The sequence below is a fragment of the Neoarius graeffei genome, chromosome 10 (assembly GCF_027579695.1).
Source record: "Neoarius graeffei isolate fNeoGra1 chromosome 10, fNeoGra1.pri, whole genome shotgun sequence".
NCBI classification, from domain to species: domain Eukaryota; kingdom Metazoa; phylum Chordata; class Actinopteri; order Siluriformes; family Ariidae; genus Neoarius; species Neoarius graeffei.
Genome location: NC_083578.1, coordinates 89,593,909 through 89,613,595, shown reverse-complemented (window position 1 = coordinate 89,613,595; position 19,687 = coordinate 89,593,909). Strand labels below are relative to the sequence as shown.

Here is a 19,687-nt window from a genome sequence, read left to right as displayed (position 1 = left end):
CAGTTCCGCGTTCACAAGAATAACGACGACGAGGACAGCAACATCGATATATATTCAACTCCTTAAGCTGAATGAGCATGAACTCTATCTCCTCATTGCTCCAGAGCACGTTTCTACTACTGTTGTCATGCCGACCGAGGCTGTTGTGTTTCCCGCTTGTGGTCTCGTCACTCGTCACTTCCGGAAGGGGCAGTGCTGAAGTAAGCAGCTCGACTACGTAGCTCGATAGGGTTTACATGCACTAAGTAGCTCGGCTACAATCGCATAACCTAGGTCGCGTAGCTCGATTACGAGAAATCCAGTTCGGTTCGATTTCAGCCGAGCTAAGGTGTTTCCATGGCATTTAGAACTTCGATTTCAGTCGCGCTATGGCAGAAATTCGATTTTCTCTATGTGCATGTAAACGCACTGTATGCGTCAGCCCTGTGATGACCTGGCGACTTGTCCAGGGTGTACCCCGCCTTTCGCCCGTAGTCAGCTGGGATAGGCTCCAGCTCGCCTGCGACCCTGTAGAACAGGATAAAGCGGCTAGAGATAATGAGATGATTTCTCATCAATTTTATCATCAACGAACGGAAGAGTTTTATGAGGATGTTTATTCTCGTGCACACACCTCAGCCTGAACAACACTTTTTTAGCTGCATTTTGGTTCCTTTAAAATGTGCAGTGTGAAACCACGCCGATATAAAACTGTATTAATCAGACTAATAGGTGCGAAAGTGCCCTAGGAATCTATTTTTCTCTCCCCCTAATATTAACCACTACATTCCAGCCCTATTTTTATTCTTCGGCAGGTCCTGTGGCCTGAAGAAATGAACATTCCAACATTCCTTATTTCCCCTGAGGCCGGAGTGAAATTGCTGTATATGGCATCATCAGTCAAGATGTTGGTGGGGTTTTTTTTTGTTTGTTTGTTTTTTTACGAGTTGTAGAAAGAGACACTGAAAACGGGCATCTCATTATAAAAATCTCTTTTGTTTCCTTTACCTTTTCTTTTTATCATCCTGCATCAACCGTAAAGCCTCATCAACCTGAAGAATGACATCGTTTCCTCCACCACAAAGTGGTCACTTTTAATACGTGACGTTCGTAAACAGGTTCAGGGTTCTTCCGGTTCCGATGCTGGGAACATAAACAAGCCTGTGTTACCATATAAGGGTCAGGGTTTTGAATTACGAATGCGTTTGTCACTACAGGAAGTTGTGAGCGAGCTGTCTCGGACTGCTGTCTATCAAACAGCGCTCTCCTGGGAGGCCTCGGGGGGGAAATAAAAACAACAGTCTGAGCTCTCAGATTGTCTTTCCTAGTCTCTTGAAATGTTTTTCCAACACGACGTCTTTGAAGCACCTTGAGACGTGCGTTTGGAAGAAGCCAAGCAGGACGAGATCTTATCCCAAAAGAAAATAAAATCCCTGCAGGATCCCGGCAGGGGAAATGCTGATAAAGATCAAAACATTAATTACTGAAAGCTAGATCTCATCGGCTTGGTGCAACGCCCTGCGCTCCGTCAAATGGCGACAACAGCTGAGAGCAGGAAAAAATAAAACTACACCAAATACCAACACACGTGATGAAAAGAGGGATGAGAGTCAGCCACGGAGATGCGTGTTGTGCTCCGAGATTGTTTTTAACACACCCTGGTGCACTTCCCTTCTCCATTTCCTCTTTGGCGAAATCACGGCCGTTTCAGGGTGCCAATACTTTCGCTGCACATTTAAATTTTGCTTCGTGACTCCTTGGAGGTTTGATGGCAAATGAATCATGGTTCCTTTTCAAAACAGCGGTGGAGAAAGTAAAGAAATAAAATCTAAAACTTCAACCGTACTACTCATCTCATCTCATTATCTCTAGCCGCTTTATCCTTCTACAGGGTTGCAGGCAAGCTGGAGCCTATCCCAGCTGACTATGGGCGAAAGGCGGGGTACACCCTGGACAAGTCGCCAGGTCATCACAGGGCTGACACATAGACACAGACAACCATTCACACTCACATTCACACCTACGGTCAATTTAGAGTCACCAGTTAACCTAACCTGCATGTCTTTGGACTGTGGGGGAAACCGGAGCACCCGGAGGAAACCCACGCAGACACGGGGAGAACATGCAAACTCCACACAGAAAGGCCCTCGCCGGCCCCGGGGCTCGAACCCAGGACCTTCTTGCTGTGAGGCGACAGCGCTAACCACTACACCACCGTGCCGCCCCAACCGTACTACTGTATATAATAAAAATATAAAAGGTATACAATTTATTTAACATTATTATAATGCCTGTTTTATCTGTACATTACATCCAACATATGTTTTATTTTTTATTTTATTACTTATATATTACGAGTTAACAAGTACTGAACACACCCTAGCTAGTTAACACGCTCGCGAGTTAGCAAACCGACTCGCTCGATAAATAAAACCTGCCAAATATAAAATAATAAACTGCTTACTTTTTCTTCTTTTAACATCAGAACGCTAACACCACACGGGCGAACAACATTTAGTACATCACTAACATTCGCTGAAACAGCTAGCTAGCTTAGCACGCAGATCCCATGGGCACGTCATCTACAAATAATTTGCATATCAATTCGTATTGGCTTAAATTATTTTGTGCGTCGTCATTTCCTTTACTATCGATTTCACAAGTACACCATTACCATAATGATTCTGCTCATCATTAAGCTAGCTAGCTATTTTAGCTAGCACGCAGGTTCAGTGCCTAAAAGTTTCCGCCTGCTTTGTCGAAAATAATTTGCATATCAATCTTGATTGGTTCAAAGCTCTTGAGTTTATTTTCTGGAGCTGTCATTTTATCAACCATGATTTTTGTCGAACAGCTCGGCTCTGTGGCTGAAGGTGTTCGCGAACCAGAACTTGCATATCAAACCTGATTGGTTTCAAAGCTTTTGAAGCTCCTCCTACCCCAAATAGATCCACCCAAGAGGAGTTTAAACATCGTAATTAAAATGTCATGATGTAGATATTTTGCGCTTGTGTGTGGTGAGGGAACGTGGACGAGGGTGTGTTAAAAATAGGACTGAAACAGGGACAGGTCCACACACACACACACACACACACACGCACTCGTGCACCTATGGAGAGCAGAATTTAGCTTTGTGCACGCCCTTCACATTCTGCATCAGCACAAAAAGTACGTTCTCACACACTCTAACCAAATTCCTCTGTCTCCCGTGTGTGTGTGCGGGTGTGTGCATGTGTGTGTGTGAGCATATTAATGCCTTAATTTAATAGTTAATCCTTAATGCAAACAAATCTCTAACCGAAACGTCTATCCGGGACAAGCCGTGTAGTCAGCAAGTCGATAAAAGCGTTCTGTAGAGGGCCACATTAGCCGAACGGTAATTTCAACGCTAATGAGATTTGTTTAATGCACAGTCCATGACACACGGGGAAAATACAAGAACAAGTAGAGTGACGGATTATGGTGAGGTTTGGGTCGATAAAGCTCCGGAACGGACGTGGCTCCGACTCCTACTTTCCTGCTTCAGGAGTTTAGATGGAGTCCAACTCAGCTTTTTTTTTGGTAGGACAAAAAGCATAAACAAAGAAAAAAATATTTTTGTTTTTACACGATTGATGAAAACCTTCTTCTTCTTCTTCTTCTAAACGACCTCTAAACCACCAACATCTCAAATATTCACTTTTCTTCTCCAATTTCATTCCAGACCGACATCAACCTGCAATAACAAAGTATCTTGAGTTTCATGTACTCGGTGGGAAATGGGCCACTTGTTGCCGTGGTAACTAATCTGCGTGCACACTAATGTCTCGGGGGAGTTAGCATGGCCAAGTTAGCCTCCCTTCTCACTGAACCCTGACAAAAAGCCCATTTTCAGGGCAACAAAAGCAGAAAGAAATCCCAGCTGGGCCCGCTGTGACATTCCCACATTGTCCGAGAGCAACGACTGGGTGAACTCAAAGAAAGAGCAGAACGGAACATGAACTAGCAATTAGCGATTAGCACCTGCTGTAAACATTTCAAAATATTCAGTTTGAACCTGTTAAACTGCGTTTGTGATGCTTTGAGGCCGACAACTGTCAGTAAAACGAGGCTTTGTTTTCTTCACTTCATAAAAACGGCATGGCAAGTCGTCACAAGCGCGGTTTAGCTAGTTAGATATGCTAATTTCATGCTAACTTCATTCCCCAGACTGTTTTATAAATACGATGCCTTGTATACAGTATCACCTTATAAACAGGGTTACAGTGATCAAAACATATCAGATGTTAAAGCTAGACTCAATCATCAGTTATGAATATTCTGTGATGCTAATTATTAATGCGTTAACGTAGCCACTTAGGACAGTTCTGAAGATAGACAGGTCAAACAGGGTTACGTTTAATCACATAAGGGTGTAAAAAGTGATTGATCCTGTTTAAAGTTTGTGCAGGGTTTTGTTTTTTGGACCAAACTTTGAAGATCCGGGCCATATCACTCCTGAGATACGGCCTCATTAGGACGAAGTCATGGTGGTGTCCTGGCAGGAGATTTAGTGGAGTTCATAGCCATCGTTTCACACCATGCTGAGGTCCATCGAGCACCGAATGGTCCGAGACGTCCCTTACAGCCCTTACTTAAATTGTGCACACAGAAATTTGTCCATTAATGCCGCTTTTCCACTACCAATGCGGCTGAGTTGGGCTGAGCCGTGCCGTGCTGAGTTGGGCTGAGTCGAGCTGAGTGGGGCTGTTGGAGTTGCATTTCGACTACAACCGCGCTGAACCGTGCTGGCTGGAAGTGGGTGGACACATTGGGTGGAGTTAGCGAAAGTGGGTGGAGGTCACGTGATGTCGTTAGGCGGCGCAAACAGTGACATCAGTGAGCTTTTAAGCGGTAGTCTCACGACCCGGATAGTAAACAATAAACATGGAGGACATGGAGTCGTTAGTGTTGCTGGTCTTGGTGCTGTGGCTTGTTGTCACCGACAACGCCAACAGATACTGGCAAGAGCGTATAGATGAGGCGAGGTGCATAAGGCTTCAGAAATTCTCGTAATTCGTAATTCTTCTTCTTCCGGGTTTACAGATCCCAGCGTGCTCTCGGGGCGTGTGTGGGCATGTGAGGACACTCCTCCTCGCCAATCAGTGCACAGGGGAGTGTCTCCTCACGCCCCTAGCCCCACTCGGCTCGGTTTGGCTCGCTTCAGCCCCACTCCAAAACCGTGCGAGTTTTGGGTGCTGAGTAAGGCTGAAGCGAGCTGAGTCGTGCTGCTCTGAGGTAGTCGAAACGCGAGCCGTGTCGGGCTGAAGTGAGCTGAAAAAGGGTAGTGGAAAAGGGCCATTAGGGTCTTGTCCTGGGCTGGTAGTTCTCTTAGAATGCACAGAGATAAAAAATAAATAAATAAAAAAAGTTTCAACCTGAATCATCGTTCCAGTTTGTGTATTCAGACAGTATTTTTGGTACTCGTCAAACAAAATGAGCAACATACACTACGCTGCAACCGTACCATAAAGTAAGTTTGTGTCCCCACCTTTAATGACAATGAGTCAGAGTCTCCAAAAAACATCACTGAGCCATGTGCTCTTCTTCCCCCAGAGACGAACAATAACTAATCAAGTCCGCAGTCAAGTTAACAATACATCTTAACGCCATAAAACAAAAGCTTAACGAGTTTCTCTTAGGTGTTGATCGGTAACAATTATCAAGAACGGCAATCATTGTCAAAAAAATTCAAAGTCCTTCCCGCACCATTCATGGTGCGTTTGGCGGTGCCGATCTCCGTTTCGTAGCCCTCGGCCTCTCACCTAGATTACATAGCTAGGTTTACAGTGGGGGGGGCGTGTCCTCTGGTAACCACAAGAGTTTGACTCCCCACTCACATCTGTATTGCAGCATGCCTTGCCAGATGGCACGCTGCAATACAGCATTGGGCGGCATGGTGGTGTAGTGGTTAGCACAGTCGCCTCACAGCAAGAAGGTCCAGGTTCGAGCCCAGCGGCCGGCGAGGGCCTTTCTGTGCGGAGTTTGCATGTTCTCCCCGTGTCTGCGTGGGTTTCCTCTGGGTGCTCCGGTTTCCCCCACAGTCCAAAGACATGCAGTTAGGTTAACGTGGGGTGGCCTTGGGCTGAAGTGCCCTTGAGCGAGGTACCAAACCCCTGACTGCTCCCCGGGCGCTCTAGTGTGGCTGCCCACTGCTCTGGGTGTGCGCGTGTGTGTGTGTGTTCACTGCTTCAGATAGGTTAAATGCAGAGGATAATTTCACTGTGCTTGAAATGTACATGTGACAAATAAAGGTTTCTTCTTCTTCGGGACGGTATGACCCGACTGTCAGAAAAGAAAGAAAGCACAACTTTATTCATCACACACTTGTGAAATTTCCTCTCTGCACTGAACACACATGTGAGCAATGAGCACACACACACACATACCCAGAGCAGTGGGCAGCCATGCTAACAGCGCCCAGGGAGCAATCGGGAGTTAGGTGCCTCGCTCAAGGGCACCTCAGCCCAAGGCCGTCCCATATTAACCTAACCGCATGTCTTTATACTGTGGGGGAAACCGGAGCACCCGGAGGAAACCCACGCAGACACGGGAAGAACATGCAAACTCCACACAGAAAAGCCCTCGCCAGCCGCTGGGTTCGAACCCGGAACCTTCTTGTTGTGAGGCAACCTTGCTAACCACTACACCACCGTGCCGTCAGTAGAACTCGTGAGCTCCTGATAGAGAGGCAGATACACTAACCACTAGGCCACCCACTGGTCTACGGCAATCATTGACTTCAAAATATTCCTTAAAAGGACTTTATTTTACAAACTAAACACAACTTTACTTGAGTCTTTACTCCGTAAGCACTGTTGTCATGGCTATTCGCAAACGTAACATACTCGCCGCCTGTCAGAAAATGCAGGTGAATGGTCAGGGTGTAATCGCAGGAAGGGTTTTATTTAAAAACACGCTGGCAAACAGATCCAAATCAGTAATCAAAAATCAAAGTCAAAAGACAGGCAATGCTCAGGCGAGGCACAGACAGGAGATGAAAGGCAGAGACAAAGGGCAAAATCCAAAAAACAAAACAGAGTCAGAAACCGGAATATCAACATGGTGCTACAAAAAGGCTTGGTAATGTGAGACACAAGGTACAGCATGGATACTTCACGCTGTGGTTGCACTCTAATCTGGAACAGGTGCATGGTAATTAGTCCTAATGGCACCGCAGTGCTGTGCACACATGGACGTGACACCATCGAAGACAAACTTCATATCCTGGAGCGTCTAAAGCGTGGTGAAAAAGTGACAAATTTGCCTAAAGAATACGGTGTCCTGAAAGAGTCAATTTCAACTTTTAAAGAAAAAGAATCCCAAGACTTCGTACATAACTGCGATCAACATAACGGGCTGAAAAGAAAGACGATGTGGAAACCAAACTATGGTGAGTGTGACTCGTTTCCTTTACTTTGTAAATCTATAAGTGAATTAAGCTTAAATCTAAATTAAACACAGTTGGTCTTGTTTTACGTCAGAGTGAGTGTTTGGTGTCACGAGCGGCGCCATTTCAGTTTTACGAACTTTTCAGTATAACGAATTATCTGGACGCCCAACAAGGAAGAAGTTTGTTATAGCAGGGTTGCAGTGCTTATGTTCTTGTTACAGTATGTTTAACGACAGAACAAGAGGACGGCCGACGCGAGCCGTATCCGCGAGCGCGGTCGTTAAAAGCTGCACCGTGATTCATAAAGAAAGTGTAAAGGAAGTGAGTGCCTCAATGCTCAGCGCTCAGTTCTCAGAGAAATTAAATGCTCACAGTTTCGTTGTGCCAAACCCACAAAACACTGTCGTGCGAGAGCTCGTTTTAATGCCCACGCTCACTGATATTGCTTTGTGCGCTCAGGCCGGCGGTACTAACGCTCAACATCTGTTATCAGGAGACAATTTGTTTGCTTTGATCATTCACCATGAAATAATTCCAGAAATGTCATTTCATATCATCCAGTCGTCAGCATGAAAACAAACACTTGGTTTACGTCACTCTGTATCACTCGGTATCAGATCCTGATATATCAGAGCTTTTTTTTTTACAAGTATGAGTAAATCAGTTAAAGGAGAACTGAAGTCATTTTTAAACTTGCTTTATTTCTTAACGTGTTATTCAATTACGTTTTCAGTTTTAGTAACCTTATATCGTGACTCGTATTGGCAACTAATTGCAATTAAATATTATATTTATCGGCCTATTCGGTTTTTAGCCGTGTTGAATTTAGTTCGTTTGGTCCACGGCATGCGTCGCTTATCCGCGCGATCTTCACGAGGCTTGTGCGAGACTTCGAAACATGAAGCGTCAGCCAGGTGTCAGTGCCGCCATTTTGAAAGCTGTTTTCCAAACAAAATATTGCACAAAAACGAGTTTAAATGACGATTACTGCCTACTTTTTTCAAACTTTCCTGATTGCTATCAAAACAAACAAAACTTCCAGCTTGATTACGTCAGCATTCGAAAGAGGGCGCACACGTCTATTGACAACGTTGGCAGATGTCGGTCACTTTGATTTCCGCTGTACGTTTTACTTCCGTCCTACGATGTCTCGCACAGGTCTCAGCGAATCTCGTTTACGGCCATTGCTCTGACATATGGACTGATATATTACAGAGCATATTTCAAACACTCATAACTTGCTATAGCAGCGACAAAATAGCGATCAAACATGCATTCCGATATTTAATAAAATGAGAAATAGAATTTTGATAATAAAAAATTTGCCTTCAGTTCCCCTTTAACCCTGATACCAGTATAGGTTTTAACGCATCCCTAACTTTTTTTTTTTTAAATACCAGAACACATTTTTGACCCTTAAACAAACTCAAGATTCCTTTTTCAGAATGTGAAGAAGACGTGAACACAACACCTGGGCTTTAGAAGTGTCCAGATTTTTGCTAAATGTGCTACGTGAATAAAACTGAATTTAGACTTGACTATGATTGTACCTGACATCTGAGAGCTTTCTATTAAATTCATACGCATCTAAGTGGATATATTTCCTTTTTTTTAAAGATGTGCAACCTTAAGTTGACCCTAAAGTGAGAACTCAATGCTGAAGGATGTATATGATCACCGGCCACTTTATTAGGAACACCCCTACATCCACCTGCTGTTTAATGCAGTTCTGTAATCAGCCGATCCCTTGATGCATCAAATCACGCAGACACAAATCAAGAGCTTCAGTTAATGTTCACAATGTTCAAACATCAGAATGAGAAAAACTGTGATCTCAATTTTTGTGTGACTTTCTTTCTTTCACTGCGGTACGGGTGTCGGTTTGAGCCAGATGAGTATTTCTGGTTTGAGTATTTCAGAAACTGCTGATCTCCTCCTGGGGTTTTCACACACAACAGTCTCTACACAGAACGGTGCAAAAAAAAAAAAAAAAAACATTGAGTGAGTGAATGGGTGGCAGTTCTGTGGGTGGAAATAAACACCTTGTTGATAAGAGAGGACAGAGGAAAAGGGACAGATCGGTTCAAGGTTTGATGTTTTTTGCCAGGAAGGATATAGTAACTCATAGAACCACTGATATGCTGACAGACACTGAGATGAACTGCTGTAATGTGATACGCTCTCATCAATACAGCACTAACGTCAGACAGACAGCCGGTCATTCAGATGCGCAACGGATGTTTCATATCGGATTGTCCGCAGTAGACTGTGGTCTGGAAAATTCAAACCGTCAGGCCACTTTTTACATTTCTAGACGCTTGACTCCAATTATTTTGACTCCAAATATTTTTCCAGCCTCATCGAAGAAACTTGATTCAGTCCACAGATACAGTATTGAGATATAATTAATTCATTAATGATATAATTTTCAGCAGAAACATATCAGATCACTGATCTACAGATGGATATACAGAGATATCAGTGTTTTAGTGATGCTGTAGCTTAATATCCAGGTCGATAAACTCTCTCAGGACACGGGCGGAGGCACAAATATGCAGAAAACACATCTCAACATTACTGCTTTAACAAGAACTGATTACAAATAGCAGTGCAATGTTGATTTAAAGTGAAACACTACTACAAGAAATTATCAGTTTGGTCATATTTTTGGATAAATATAATCTGTACTAAAAAATATCAAAATTCAAACAGAAAAAAATGTTATTTTATTGTTTATTTGTCATTTTTCAGACAATGCATTATCCAAAAACTTTGAAGGGTTTAAGCTCCGCCCATTTCATGTAAATGTTATGCATTCTTATTCTTATTATTATTATTATTATTACTAAGATAAAGACACATATCTTAAGTTATTAACATTAAACTACTAACAACATTAAATAAAATATAGACAAAGTGCAAAAAAATTACAAAAATGCTAAAAACATCCTGCTTACAATTTATATGTATCTTGATTCTTGAAAAAAAAAATTAGACCTTCGTTTTATTTCTATCCCTCATTCGAAGGATATTCCAGATGAACTGATGAAATGGTGATTGTTGTCAGATTCATGTTGGATTTTATACAGAAAAATGATATTTTTTTTAACAGTGTGTGCTATTTTCTTTATTCAACAATTTAAAAAAAAAAGGTTTTTTAACAAACTTTTCTGTAAAATGTCTTCACAGTGAGGGAAATCAACATTTTTTAAAATTCTATCATCACCCACTGACTAAATATTGGGTTTCATTAAGCATGCAAATTGTGTGCATATTTGATTAGAAGAAGCCTCACTTGTGTAAACAAATACCTTTTTTTCTAGAAAAAATCTTTAATAAATCTAATAAACTAATCAGTTGTGAGATTAATACCTGAGTGTTTTTTGAATAAATGCCCTGCTCACCTGCAGATAAAGAAGGATGTTTACAGATGTTGAACAGCTCTTGCATCAGGATCTGATCACTGAAGGTGGTCGATATTTGTAACACATTTTATCGTGATACCGATACTGTACCGTGAGGGAGCTCTCCGGGATGAAAGTGTGTCCGGCTGATTTGTTTGTTTATCGTGTGTGTGTGTGTGTGTGTGTGTGTGTGTGTGTGTGTGTGAGAGACCCACCCGTGTTGAGTGTGCCGCTGCACTGCCACGCGCTCGCGCCGGCGGATTTCCAGCAGGACTCCCACAGGGAGAGGTAATACTCCTGGTCGGCGGTGACCCAGGCGGGACTGAGCACGGCGCCCACGTCCAGGCACAGCGCCAGGAACACGCACACCAGGCCCACCAGCTTGAGGGGCGTGGGCGCCGAGGAGGAAGCCGCGCCGCGCGCCTCTTCCGGACCGCTCGCGGACGAGGCCATCAGCAGCGGCGGCTCGGGACTCGGGGGCTCGCGCTCACCGCTCCTGCTGCTGCCGAGGCTCCGCGCGGAACGGAGAGAGAGAGAGAGAGAGAGGCAGCAGAGACACAGAGAGAGAGAGAGAGAGAGAGAGGCAGCAGAGACACAGAGAGAGAGAGAGAGAGAGAGGCAGCAGAGACACAGAGAGAGAGAGAGGCAGCAGAGAGAGAGAGAGAGAGAGAGAGGCAGCAGAGAGAGAGAGAGACACACAGAGAGAGAGAGAGAGACACACAGAGAGAGCGGAGGGAGTCAGACGGAGGGTCGCGCGCTCTGAGGATGAGGATCCGCACTGCACATTACTGAACACAAAATACGGCGCACCTGCAGGGTCCTAAAGTCCGGACATCTGCGCTCTCTCTCTGTGTATCTGCTACTCTCTCTCTCTCTCTCTCTCTGTATCTGCTACTACTCTCTCTCTCTCTCTCTCTCTGTCTGTATCTGCTACTCTCTCTCTGTGTATCTGCTACACTCTCTCTCTCTCTCTCTCTCTCTCTCTGTCTGTGTATCTGCTACTCTCTCTCTCTCTCTCTCTCTCTCTCTCTCTCTCTGTGTATCTGCTACTCTCTCTCTCTCTATCTGCTACTCTCTCTCTCTCTCTCTCTCTCTCTCTCTGTATCTGCTACTCTCTCTTTGTATCTGCTACTCTCTCTCTCTCTCTGTCTGTGTATCTGCTACTCTCTCTCTGTGTATCTACTACTCTCTCTCTCTCTCTCTCTCTCTGTCTGTGTATCTGCTACTCTCTCTCTGTATCTGCTACTCTCTCTCTGTGTATCTGCTACACTCTCTCTCTCTCTCTCTCTCTCTCTGTCTGTGTATCTGCTACTCTCTCTCTCTCTCTCTCTCTCTCTCTCTCTCTGTGTATCTGCTACTCTCTCTCTCTCTGTATCTGCTACTCTCTCTCTCTCTCTCTCTCTCTCTCTCTCTGTATCTGCTACTCTCTCTTTGTATCTGCTACTCTCTCTCTCTCTCTGTCTGTGTATCTGCTACTCTCTCTCTGTGTATCTACTACTCTCTCTCTCTCTCTCTCTCTCTCTCTGTGTATCTGCTACTCTCTCTCTGTATCTGCTACTCTCTCTCTGTGTATCTGCTACTCTCTCTCTGTGTATCTGCTACTCTCTCTCTGTGTATCTACTACTCTCTCTCTCTCTCTCTCTCTCTCTCTCTCTCTCTCTCTGTGTATCTGCTACTCTCTCTCTGTGTATCTGCTACTCTCTCTCTCTGTGTGTATCTGCTACTCTCTCTCTCTGTGTATCTGCTACTCTCTCTCTGTGTATCTGCTACTCTCTCTCTGTATCTGCTACTCTCTCTCTCTCTCTGTATCTGCTACTCTCTCTCTCTGTGTATCTGCTACTCTCTCTCTCTCTGTATCTGCTACTCTCTCTCTCTCTGTGTATCTGCTACTCTCTCTCTCTGTGTATCTGCTACTCTCTCTCTCTCTCTCTGTATCTGCTACTCTCTCTCTCTCTGTGTATCTGCTACTCTCTCTCTCTGTATCTGCTACTCTCTCTCTCTGTATCTGCTACTCTCTCTCTATGTATCTGCTACTCTCTGTGTATCTGCTTCTCTCTCTCTGTGTATCTGCTACTCTCTCTCTCTGTGTATCTGCTACTCTCTCTCTCTGTGTATCTGCTACTCTCTCTCTCTGTGTATCTGCTACTCTCTCTCTCTGTATCTGCTACTCTCTCTCTCTGTGTATCTGCTACTCTCTCTCTCTGTATCTGCTACTCTCTCTCTATGTATCTGCTACTCTCTGTGTATCTGCTTCTCTCTCTCTCTGTATCTGCTACTCTCTCTCTCTGTGTATCTGCTACTCTCTCTCTCTGTGTATCTGCTACTCTCTCTCTCTCTCTGTATCTGCTACTCTCTCTCTCTGTGTATCTGCTACTCTCTCTCTCTCTGTATCTGCTACTCTCTCTGTGTATCTGCTACTCTCTCTCTCTGTGTATCTGCTACTCTCTCTCTCTCTGTATCTGCTACTCTCTCTGTGTATCTGCTACTCTCTCTCTCTGTGTATCTGCTACTCTCTCTCTCTCTCTCTGTATCTGCTACTCTCTCTCTCTGTGTATCTGCTACTCTCTCTCTCTGTATCTGCTACTCTCTCTCTCTCTCTCTGTATCTGCTACTCTCTCTCTGTATCTGCTACTCTCTCTCTCTGTGTATCTGCTACTCTCTCTCTCTCTGTATCTGCTACTCTCTCTCTGTGTATCTGCTACTCTCTCTCTCTGTATCTGCTACTCTCTCTCTATGTATCTGCTACTCTCTCTCTGTGTATCTGCTACTCTCTCTCTCTCTCTCTCTCTCTCTCTCTGTCTGTGTATCTGCTACTCTCTCTCTCTGTATCTGCTACTCTCTCTCTGTGTATCTGCTACTCTCTCTCTCTCTGTATCTGCTACTCTCTCTCTGTGTATCTGCTTCTCTCTCTGTGTATCTGCTACTCTCTCTCTGTATCTGCTACTCTCTCTCTCTCTCTCTGTATCTGCTACTCTCTCTCTGTGTATCTGCTACTCTCTCTCTCTCTCTCTCTCTCTGTCTGTATCTGCTACTCTCTCTCTCTGTATCTGCTACTCTCTCTCTCTCTCTCTCTCTGTCTGTGTATCTGCTACTCTCTCTCTCTCTCTCTCTCTCTGTCTGTGTATCTGCTACTCTCTGTGTATCTGCTACTCTCTCTCTCTCTCTCTCTCTCTGTATCTGCTACTCTCTCTCTGTGTATCTGCTACTCTCTCTCTCTCTCTCTCTCTGTCTGTGTATCTGCTACTCTCTCTCTCTGTCTGTGTATCTGCTACTCTCTCTCTGTGTATCTGCTACTCTCTCTGTATCTGCTACTCTCTCTCTCTGTATCTGCTACTCTCTCTCTCTCTCTCTCTCTGTCTGTGTATCTGCTACTCTCTCTCTCTCTCTCTCTCTGTCTGTGTATCTGCTACTCTCTCTCTCTCTCTCTCTCTGTCTGTGTATCTGCTTCTCTCTCTCTGTGTATCTGCTACTCTCTCTCTCTCTCTCTGTATCTGCTACTCTCTTTCTCTGTGTATCTGCTACTCTCTCTCTCTGTGTATCTGCTACTCTCTCTCTCTGTGTATCTGCTACTCTCTCTCTCTGTGTATCTGCTACTCTCTCTCTCTGTGTATCTGCTACTCTCTCTCTCTCTCTGTATCTGCTACTCTCTCTCTATGTATCTGCTACTCTCTGTGTATCTGCTTCTCTCTCTCTGTGTATCTGCTTCTCTCTCTCTGTGTATCTGCTACTCTCTCTCTCTCTCTCTGTATCTGCTACTCTCTTTCTCTGTGTATCTGCTACTCTCTCTCTCTGTGTATCTGCTACTCTCTCTCTCTGTGTATCTGCTACTCTCTCTCTCTGTGTATCTGCTACTCTCTCTCTCTGTGTATCTGCTACTCTCTCTCTCTCTCTGTATCTGCTACTCTCTCTGTGTATCTGCTACTCTCTCTCTCTGTATCTGCTACTCTCTCTCTATGTATCTGCTACTCTCTGTGTATCTGCTTCTCTCTCTCTCTGTATCTGCTACTCTCTCTCTGTGTATCTGCTACTCTCTCTCTCTGTGTATCTGCTACTCTCTCTCTCTCTCTCTCTCTGTATCTGCTACTCTCTCTCTCTGTGTATCTGCTACTCTCTCTCTCTCTGTATCTGCTACTCTCTCTGTGTATCTGCTACTCTCTCTCTCTGTGTATCTGCTACTCTCTCTCTCTCTCTCTCTGTATCTGCTACTCTCTCTCTCTGTGTATCTGCTACTCTCTCTCTCTGTATCTGCTACTCTCTCTCTATGTATCTGCTACTCTCTGTGTATCTGCTTCTCTCTCTCTGTATCTGCTACTCTCTCTCTCTCTCTCTGTATCTGCTACTCTCTCTCTGTATCTGCTACTCTCTCTCTCTGTGTATCTGCTACTCTCTCTCTCTCTCTCTCTGTATCTGCTACTCTCTCTCTATGTATCTGCTACTCTCTGTGTATCTGCTTCTCTCTCTCTGTATCTGCTACTCTCTCTCTCTCTCTCTGTATCTGCTACTCTCTCTCTGTATCTGCTACTCTCTCTCTCTGTGTATCTGCTACTCTCTCTCTCTCTCTGTATCTGCTACTCTCTCTCTGTGTATCTGCTACTCTCTCTCTCTGTATCTGCTACTCTCTCTCTGTGTATCTGCTACTCTCTCTCTCTCTCTCTCTCTCTCTCTCTCTCTCTGTCTGTGTATCTGCTACTCTCTCTCTCTGTATCTGCTACTCTCTCTCTGTGTATCTGCTACTCTCTCTCTCTCTGTATCTGCTACTCTCTCTCTGTGTATCTGCTACTCTCTCTCTCTCTCTCTCTCTCTCTCTCTCTCTCTCTCTGTCTGTGTATCTGCTACTCTCTCTCTCTCTGTGTATCTGCTACTCTCTCTCTGTATCTGCTACTCTCTCTCTCTCTCTGTATCTGCTACTCTCTCTCTCTGTGTATCTGCTACTCTCTCTCTCTCTCTCTCTCTGTCTGTATCTGCTACTCTCTCTCTCTGTATCTGCTACTCTCTCTCTCTCTCTCTCTGTCTGTGTATCTGCTACTCTCTCTCTCTCTCTCTCTCTCTCTGTCTGTGTATCTGCTACTCTCTGTGTATCTGCTACTCTCTCTCTCTCTCTCTCTCTCTCTCTCTCTGTATCTGCTACTCTCTCTCTGTGTATCTGCTACTCTCTCTCTCTCTCTCTCTGTCTGTGTATCTGCTACTCTCTCTCTCTCTCTCTCTGTCTGTGTATCTGCTACTCTCTCTCTGTGTATCTGCTACTCTCTCTCTGTGTATCTGCTACTCTCTCTCTCTCTCTCTCTCTCTCTCTCTGTATCTGCTACTCTCTCTCTGTGTATCTGCTACTCTCTCTCTCTCTCTGTATCTGCTACTCTCTCTCTGTGTATCTGCTACTCTCTCTCTGTGTATCTGCTACTCTCTCTGTGTATCTGCTACTCTCTCTCTGTATCTGCTACTCTCTCTCTCTGTATCTGCTACTCTCTCTCTCTCTCTCTCTCTCTGTATCTGCTACTCTCTCTCTCTCTCTCTGTGTATCTGCTACTCTCTCTCTCTCTGTGTATCTGCTACTCTCTCTCTGTATCTGCTACTCTCTCTCTGTGTATCTGCTACTCTCTCTCTCTCTCTGTCTGTATCTGCTACTCTCTCTCTCTGTATCTGCTACTCTCTCTCTCTCTCTCTCTCTCTCTGTCTGTGTATCTGCTACTCTCTCTCTCTCTCTCTCTCTCTCTCTCTCTCTCTCTGTCTGTGTATCTGCTACTCTCTGTGTATCTGCTACTCTCTCTCTCTCTCTCTCTCTCTCTCTCTCTCTGTATCTGCTACTCTCTCTCTCTGTGTATCTGCTACTCTCTCTCTCTCTCTCTCTCTCTCTGTCTGTGTATCTGCTACTCTCTCTCTCTCTCTCTCTCTGTCTGTGTATCTGCTACTCTCTCTCTGTGTATCTGCTACTCTGTCTCTGTGTATCTGCTACTCTCTCTCTCTCTCTCTCTCTCTCTCTCTCTCTCTCTCTCTGTATCTGCTACTCTCTCTCTGTGTATCTGCTACTCTCTCTCTCTCTCTCTCTCTGTATCTGCTTCTCTCTCTCTGTATCTGCTACTCTCTCTCTGTGTATCTGCTACTCTCTCTCTGTGTATCTGCTACTCTCTCTGTGTATCTGCTACTCTCTCTCTGTATCTGCTACTCTCTCTCTCTGTATCTGCTACTCTCTCTCTCTCTCTCTCTCTGTATCTGCTACTCTCTCTCTCTGTGTATCTGCTACTCTCTCTCTCTCTCTCTCTCTCTCTGTATCTGCTACTCTCTCTCTCTGTATCTGCTACTCTCTCTCTCTCTCTCTCTCTCTCTGTGTATCTGCTACTGTCTCTCTCTGTGTATCTGCTACTCTCTCTCTCTCTCTCTCTCTCTCTCTCTCTCTCTCTCTGTATCTGCTACTGTCTCTCTCTGTGTATCTGCTACTCTCTCTCTCTCTCTCTCTCTCTCTCTCTCTTGTGTATCTGCTACTCTCTGTGTATCTGCTACTCTCTCTCTGTGTATCTGCTACTCTCTCTCTCTCTCTCTCTCTCTCTCTCTGTGTATCTGCTACTCTCTCTCTCTCTGTGTATCTGCTACTGTCTCTCTCTGTGTATCTGCTACTCTCTCTGTATCTGCTACTGTCTCTCTCTGTGTATCTGCTACTCTCTCTCTCTCTCTCTCTCTCTCTCTGTATCTGCTACTCTCTGTGTATCTGCTACTCTCTCTCTGTGTATCTGCTACTCTCTCTCTCTCTCTCTCTCTCTCTCTCTCTCTGTCTGTATCTGCTACTCTCTCTCTCTGTATCTGCTACTCTCTCTCTCTCTCTCTCTCTGTCTGTGTATCTGCTACTCTCTCTCTCTCTCTCTCTCTCTCTGTCTGTGTATCTGCTACTCTCTGTGTATCTGCTACTCTCTCTCTCTCTCTCTCTCTCTCTGTATCTGCTACTCTCTCTCTGTGTATCTGCTACTCTCTCTCTCTCTCTCTCTCTGTCTGTGTATCTGCTACTCTCTCTCTCTCTCTCTGTCTGTGTATCTGCTACTCTCTCTCTGTGTATCTGCTACTCTCTCTGTATCTGCTACTCTCTCTCTCTGTATCTGCTACTCTCTCTCTCTCTCTCTCTCTCTCTGTCTGTGTATCTGCTACTCTCTCTCTCTCTCTCTCTCTCTCTCTGTCTGTGTATCTGCTACTCTCTCTCTCTCTCTCTCTCTCTCTCTGTCTGTGTATCTGCTACTCTCTGTGTATCTGCTACTCTCTCTCTCTCTCTCTCTCTCTCTGTGTATCTGCTACTCTCTCTCTGTATCTGCTACTCTCTCTCTCTGTGTATCTGCTACTCTCTCTCTCTCTCTCTCTCTCTCTGTCTGTGTATCTGCTACTCTCTGTGTATCTGCTACTCTCTCTCTCTCTCTCTCTCTCTCTGTATCTGCTACTCTCTCTCTGTGTATCTGCTACTCTCTCTCTGTGTATCTGCTACTCTCTCTGTGTATCTGCTACTCTCTCTCTGTATCTGCTACTCTCTCTCTGTATCTGCTACTCTCTCTCTCTCTCTCTCTCTCTGTATCTGCTACTCTCTCTCTCTGTGTATCTGCTACTCTCTCTCTCTCTCTCTCTGTATCTGCTACTCTCTCTCTCTGTATCTGCTACTCTCTCTCTCTCTCTCTCTCTCTCTCTGTGTATCTGCTACTGTCTCTCTCTGTGTATCTGCTACTCTCTCTCTCTCTCTCTCTCTCTCTCTCTCTCTCTCTCTCTGTATCTGCTACTGTCTCTCTCTGTGTATCTGCTACTCTCTCTCTCTCTCTCTCTCTCTCTCTGTGTGTATCTGCTACTCTCTGTGTATCTGCTACTCTCTCTCTGTGTATCTGCTACTCTCTCTCTCTCTCTCTCTCTCTCTCTCTGTGTATCTGCTACTCTCTCTCTCTCTGTGTATCTGCTACTGTCTCTCTCTGTGTATCTGCTACTCTCTCTGTATCTGCTACTCTCTCTCTCTCTCTCTGTATCTGCTACTCTCTCTCTCTGTGTATCTGCTACTCTCTCTCTCTCTCTCTCTGTATCTGCTACTCTCTCTCTCTGTATCTGCCACTCTCTCTCTCTCTCTCTCTCTCTCTCTCTCTCTCTCTCTCTCTGTGTATCTGCTACTGTCTCTCTCTGTGTATCTGCTACTCTCTCTCTCTCTCTCTCTCTCTCTCTCTCTCTCTCTCTGTATCTGCTACTGTCTCTCTCTGTGTATCTGCTACTCTCTCTCTCTCTCTCTCTCTCTCTCTCTCTCTGTGTGTATCTGCTACTCTCTGTGTATCTGCTACTCTCTCTCTGTGTATCTGCTACTCTCTCTCTCTCTCTCTCTCTCTCTCTCTCTGTGTATCTGCTACTCTCTCTCTCTCTGTGTATCTGCTACTCGTCTCTCTCTGTGTATCTGCTACTCTCTCTGTATCTGCTACTGTCTCTCTCTGTGTATCTGCTACTCTCTCTCTCTCTCTCTCTCTCTCTCTCTCTCTCTCTGTATCTGCTACTCTCTGTGTATCTGCTACTCTCTCTCTGTGTATCTGCTACTCTCTCTCTCTCTCTCTCTCTCTCTCTCTGTCTGTATCTGCTACTCTCTCTCTCTGTATCTGCTACTCTCTCTCTCTCTCTCTCTCTCTCTCTGTCTGTGTATCTGCTACTCTCTCTCTCTCTCTCTCTCTCTCTCTCTCTGTCTGTGTATCTGCTACTCTCTGTGTATCTGCTACTCTCTCTCTCTCTCTCTCTCTGTATCTGCTACTCTCTCTCTGTGTATCTGCTACTCTCTCTCTCTCTCTCTGTCTGTGTATCTGCTACTCTCTCTCTCTCTCTCTCTGTCTGTGTATCTGCTACTCTCTCTCTGTGTATCTGCTACTCTCTCTGTATCTGCTACTCTCTCTCTCTGTATCTGCTA

The 19,687-nt window shown here is 44.9% G+C and overlaps 1 protein-coding gene across 1 annotated transcript in view; it reads right to left on the bottom strand.

The window, feature by feature from the left end:
• The window catches only part of tmem47 (transmembrane protein 47), a 49,486-nt gene extending 37,965 nt beyond the window's left edge, over positions 1–11,521 (bottom strand). Inside the window, exon 1 of the mRNA XM_060932585.1 lies at positions 11,010–11,521. Coding sequence (XP_060788568.1) covers positions 11,010–11,247 — 238 coding nt within the window. The 5' untranslated portion in view covers positions 11,248–11,521. The remainder of the gene's footprint in view (positions 1–11,009) is intronic.
• Between the last annotated feature and the right edge of the window lie 8,166 nt (positions 11,522–19,687).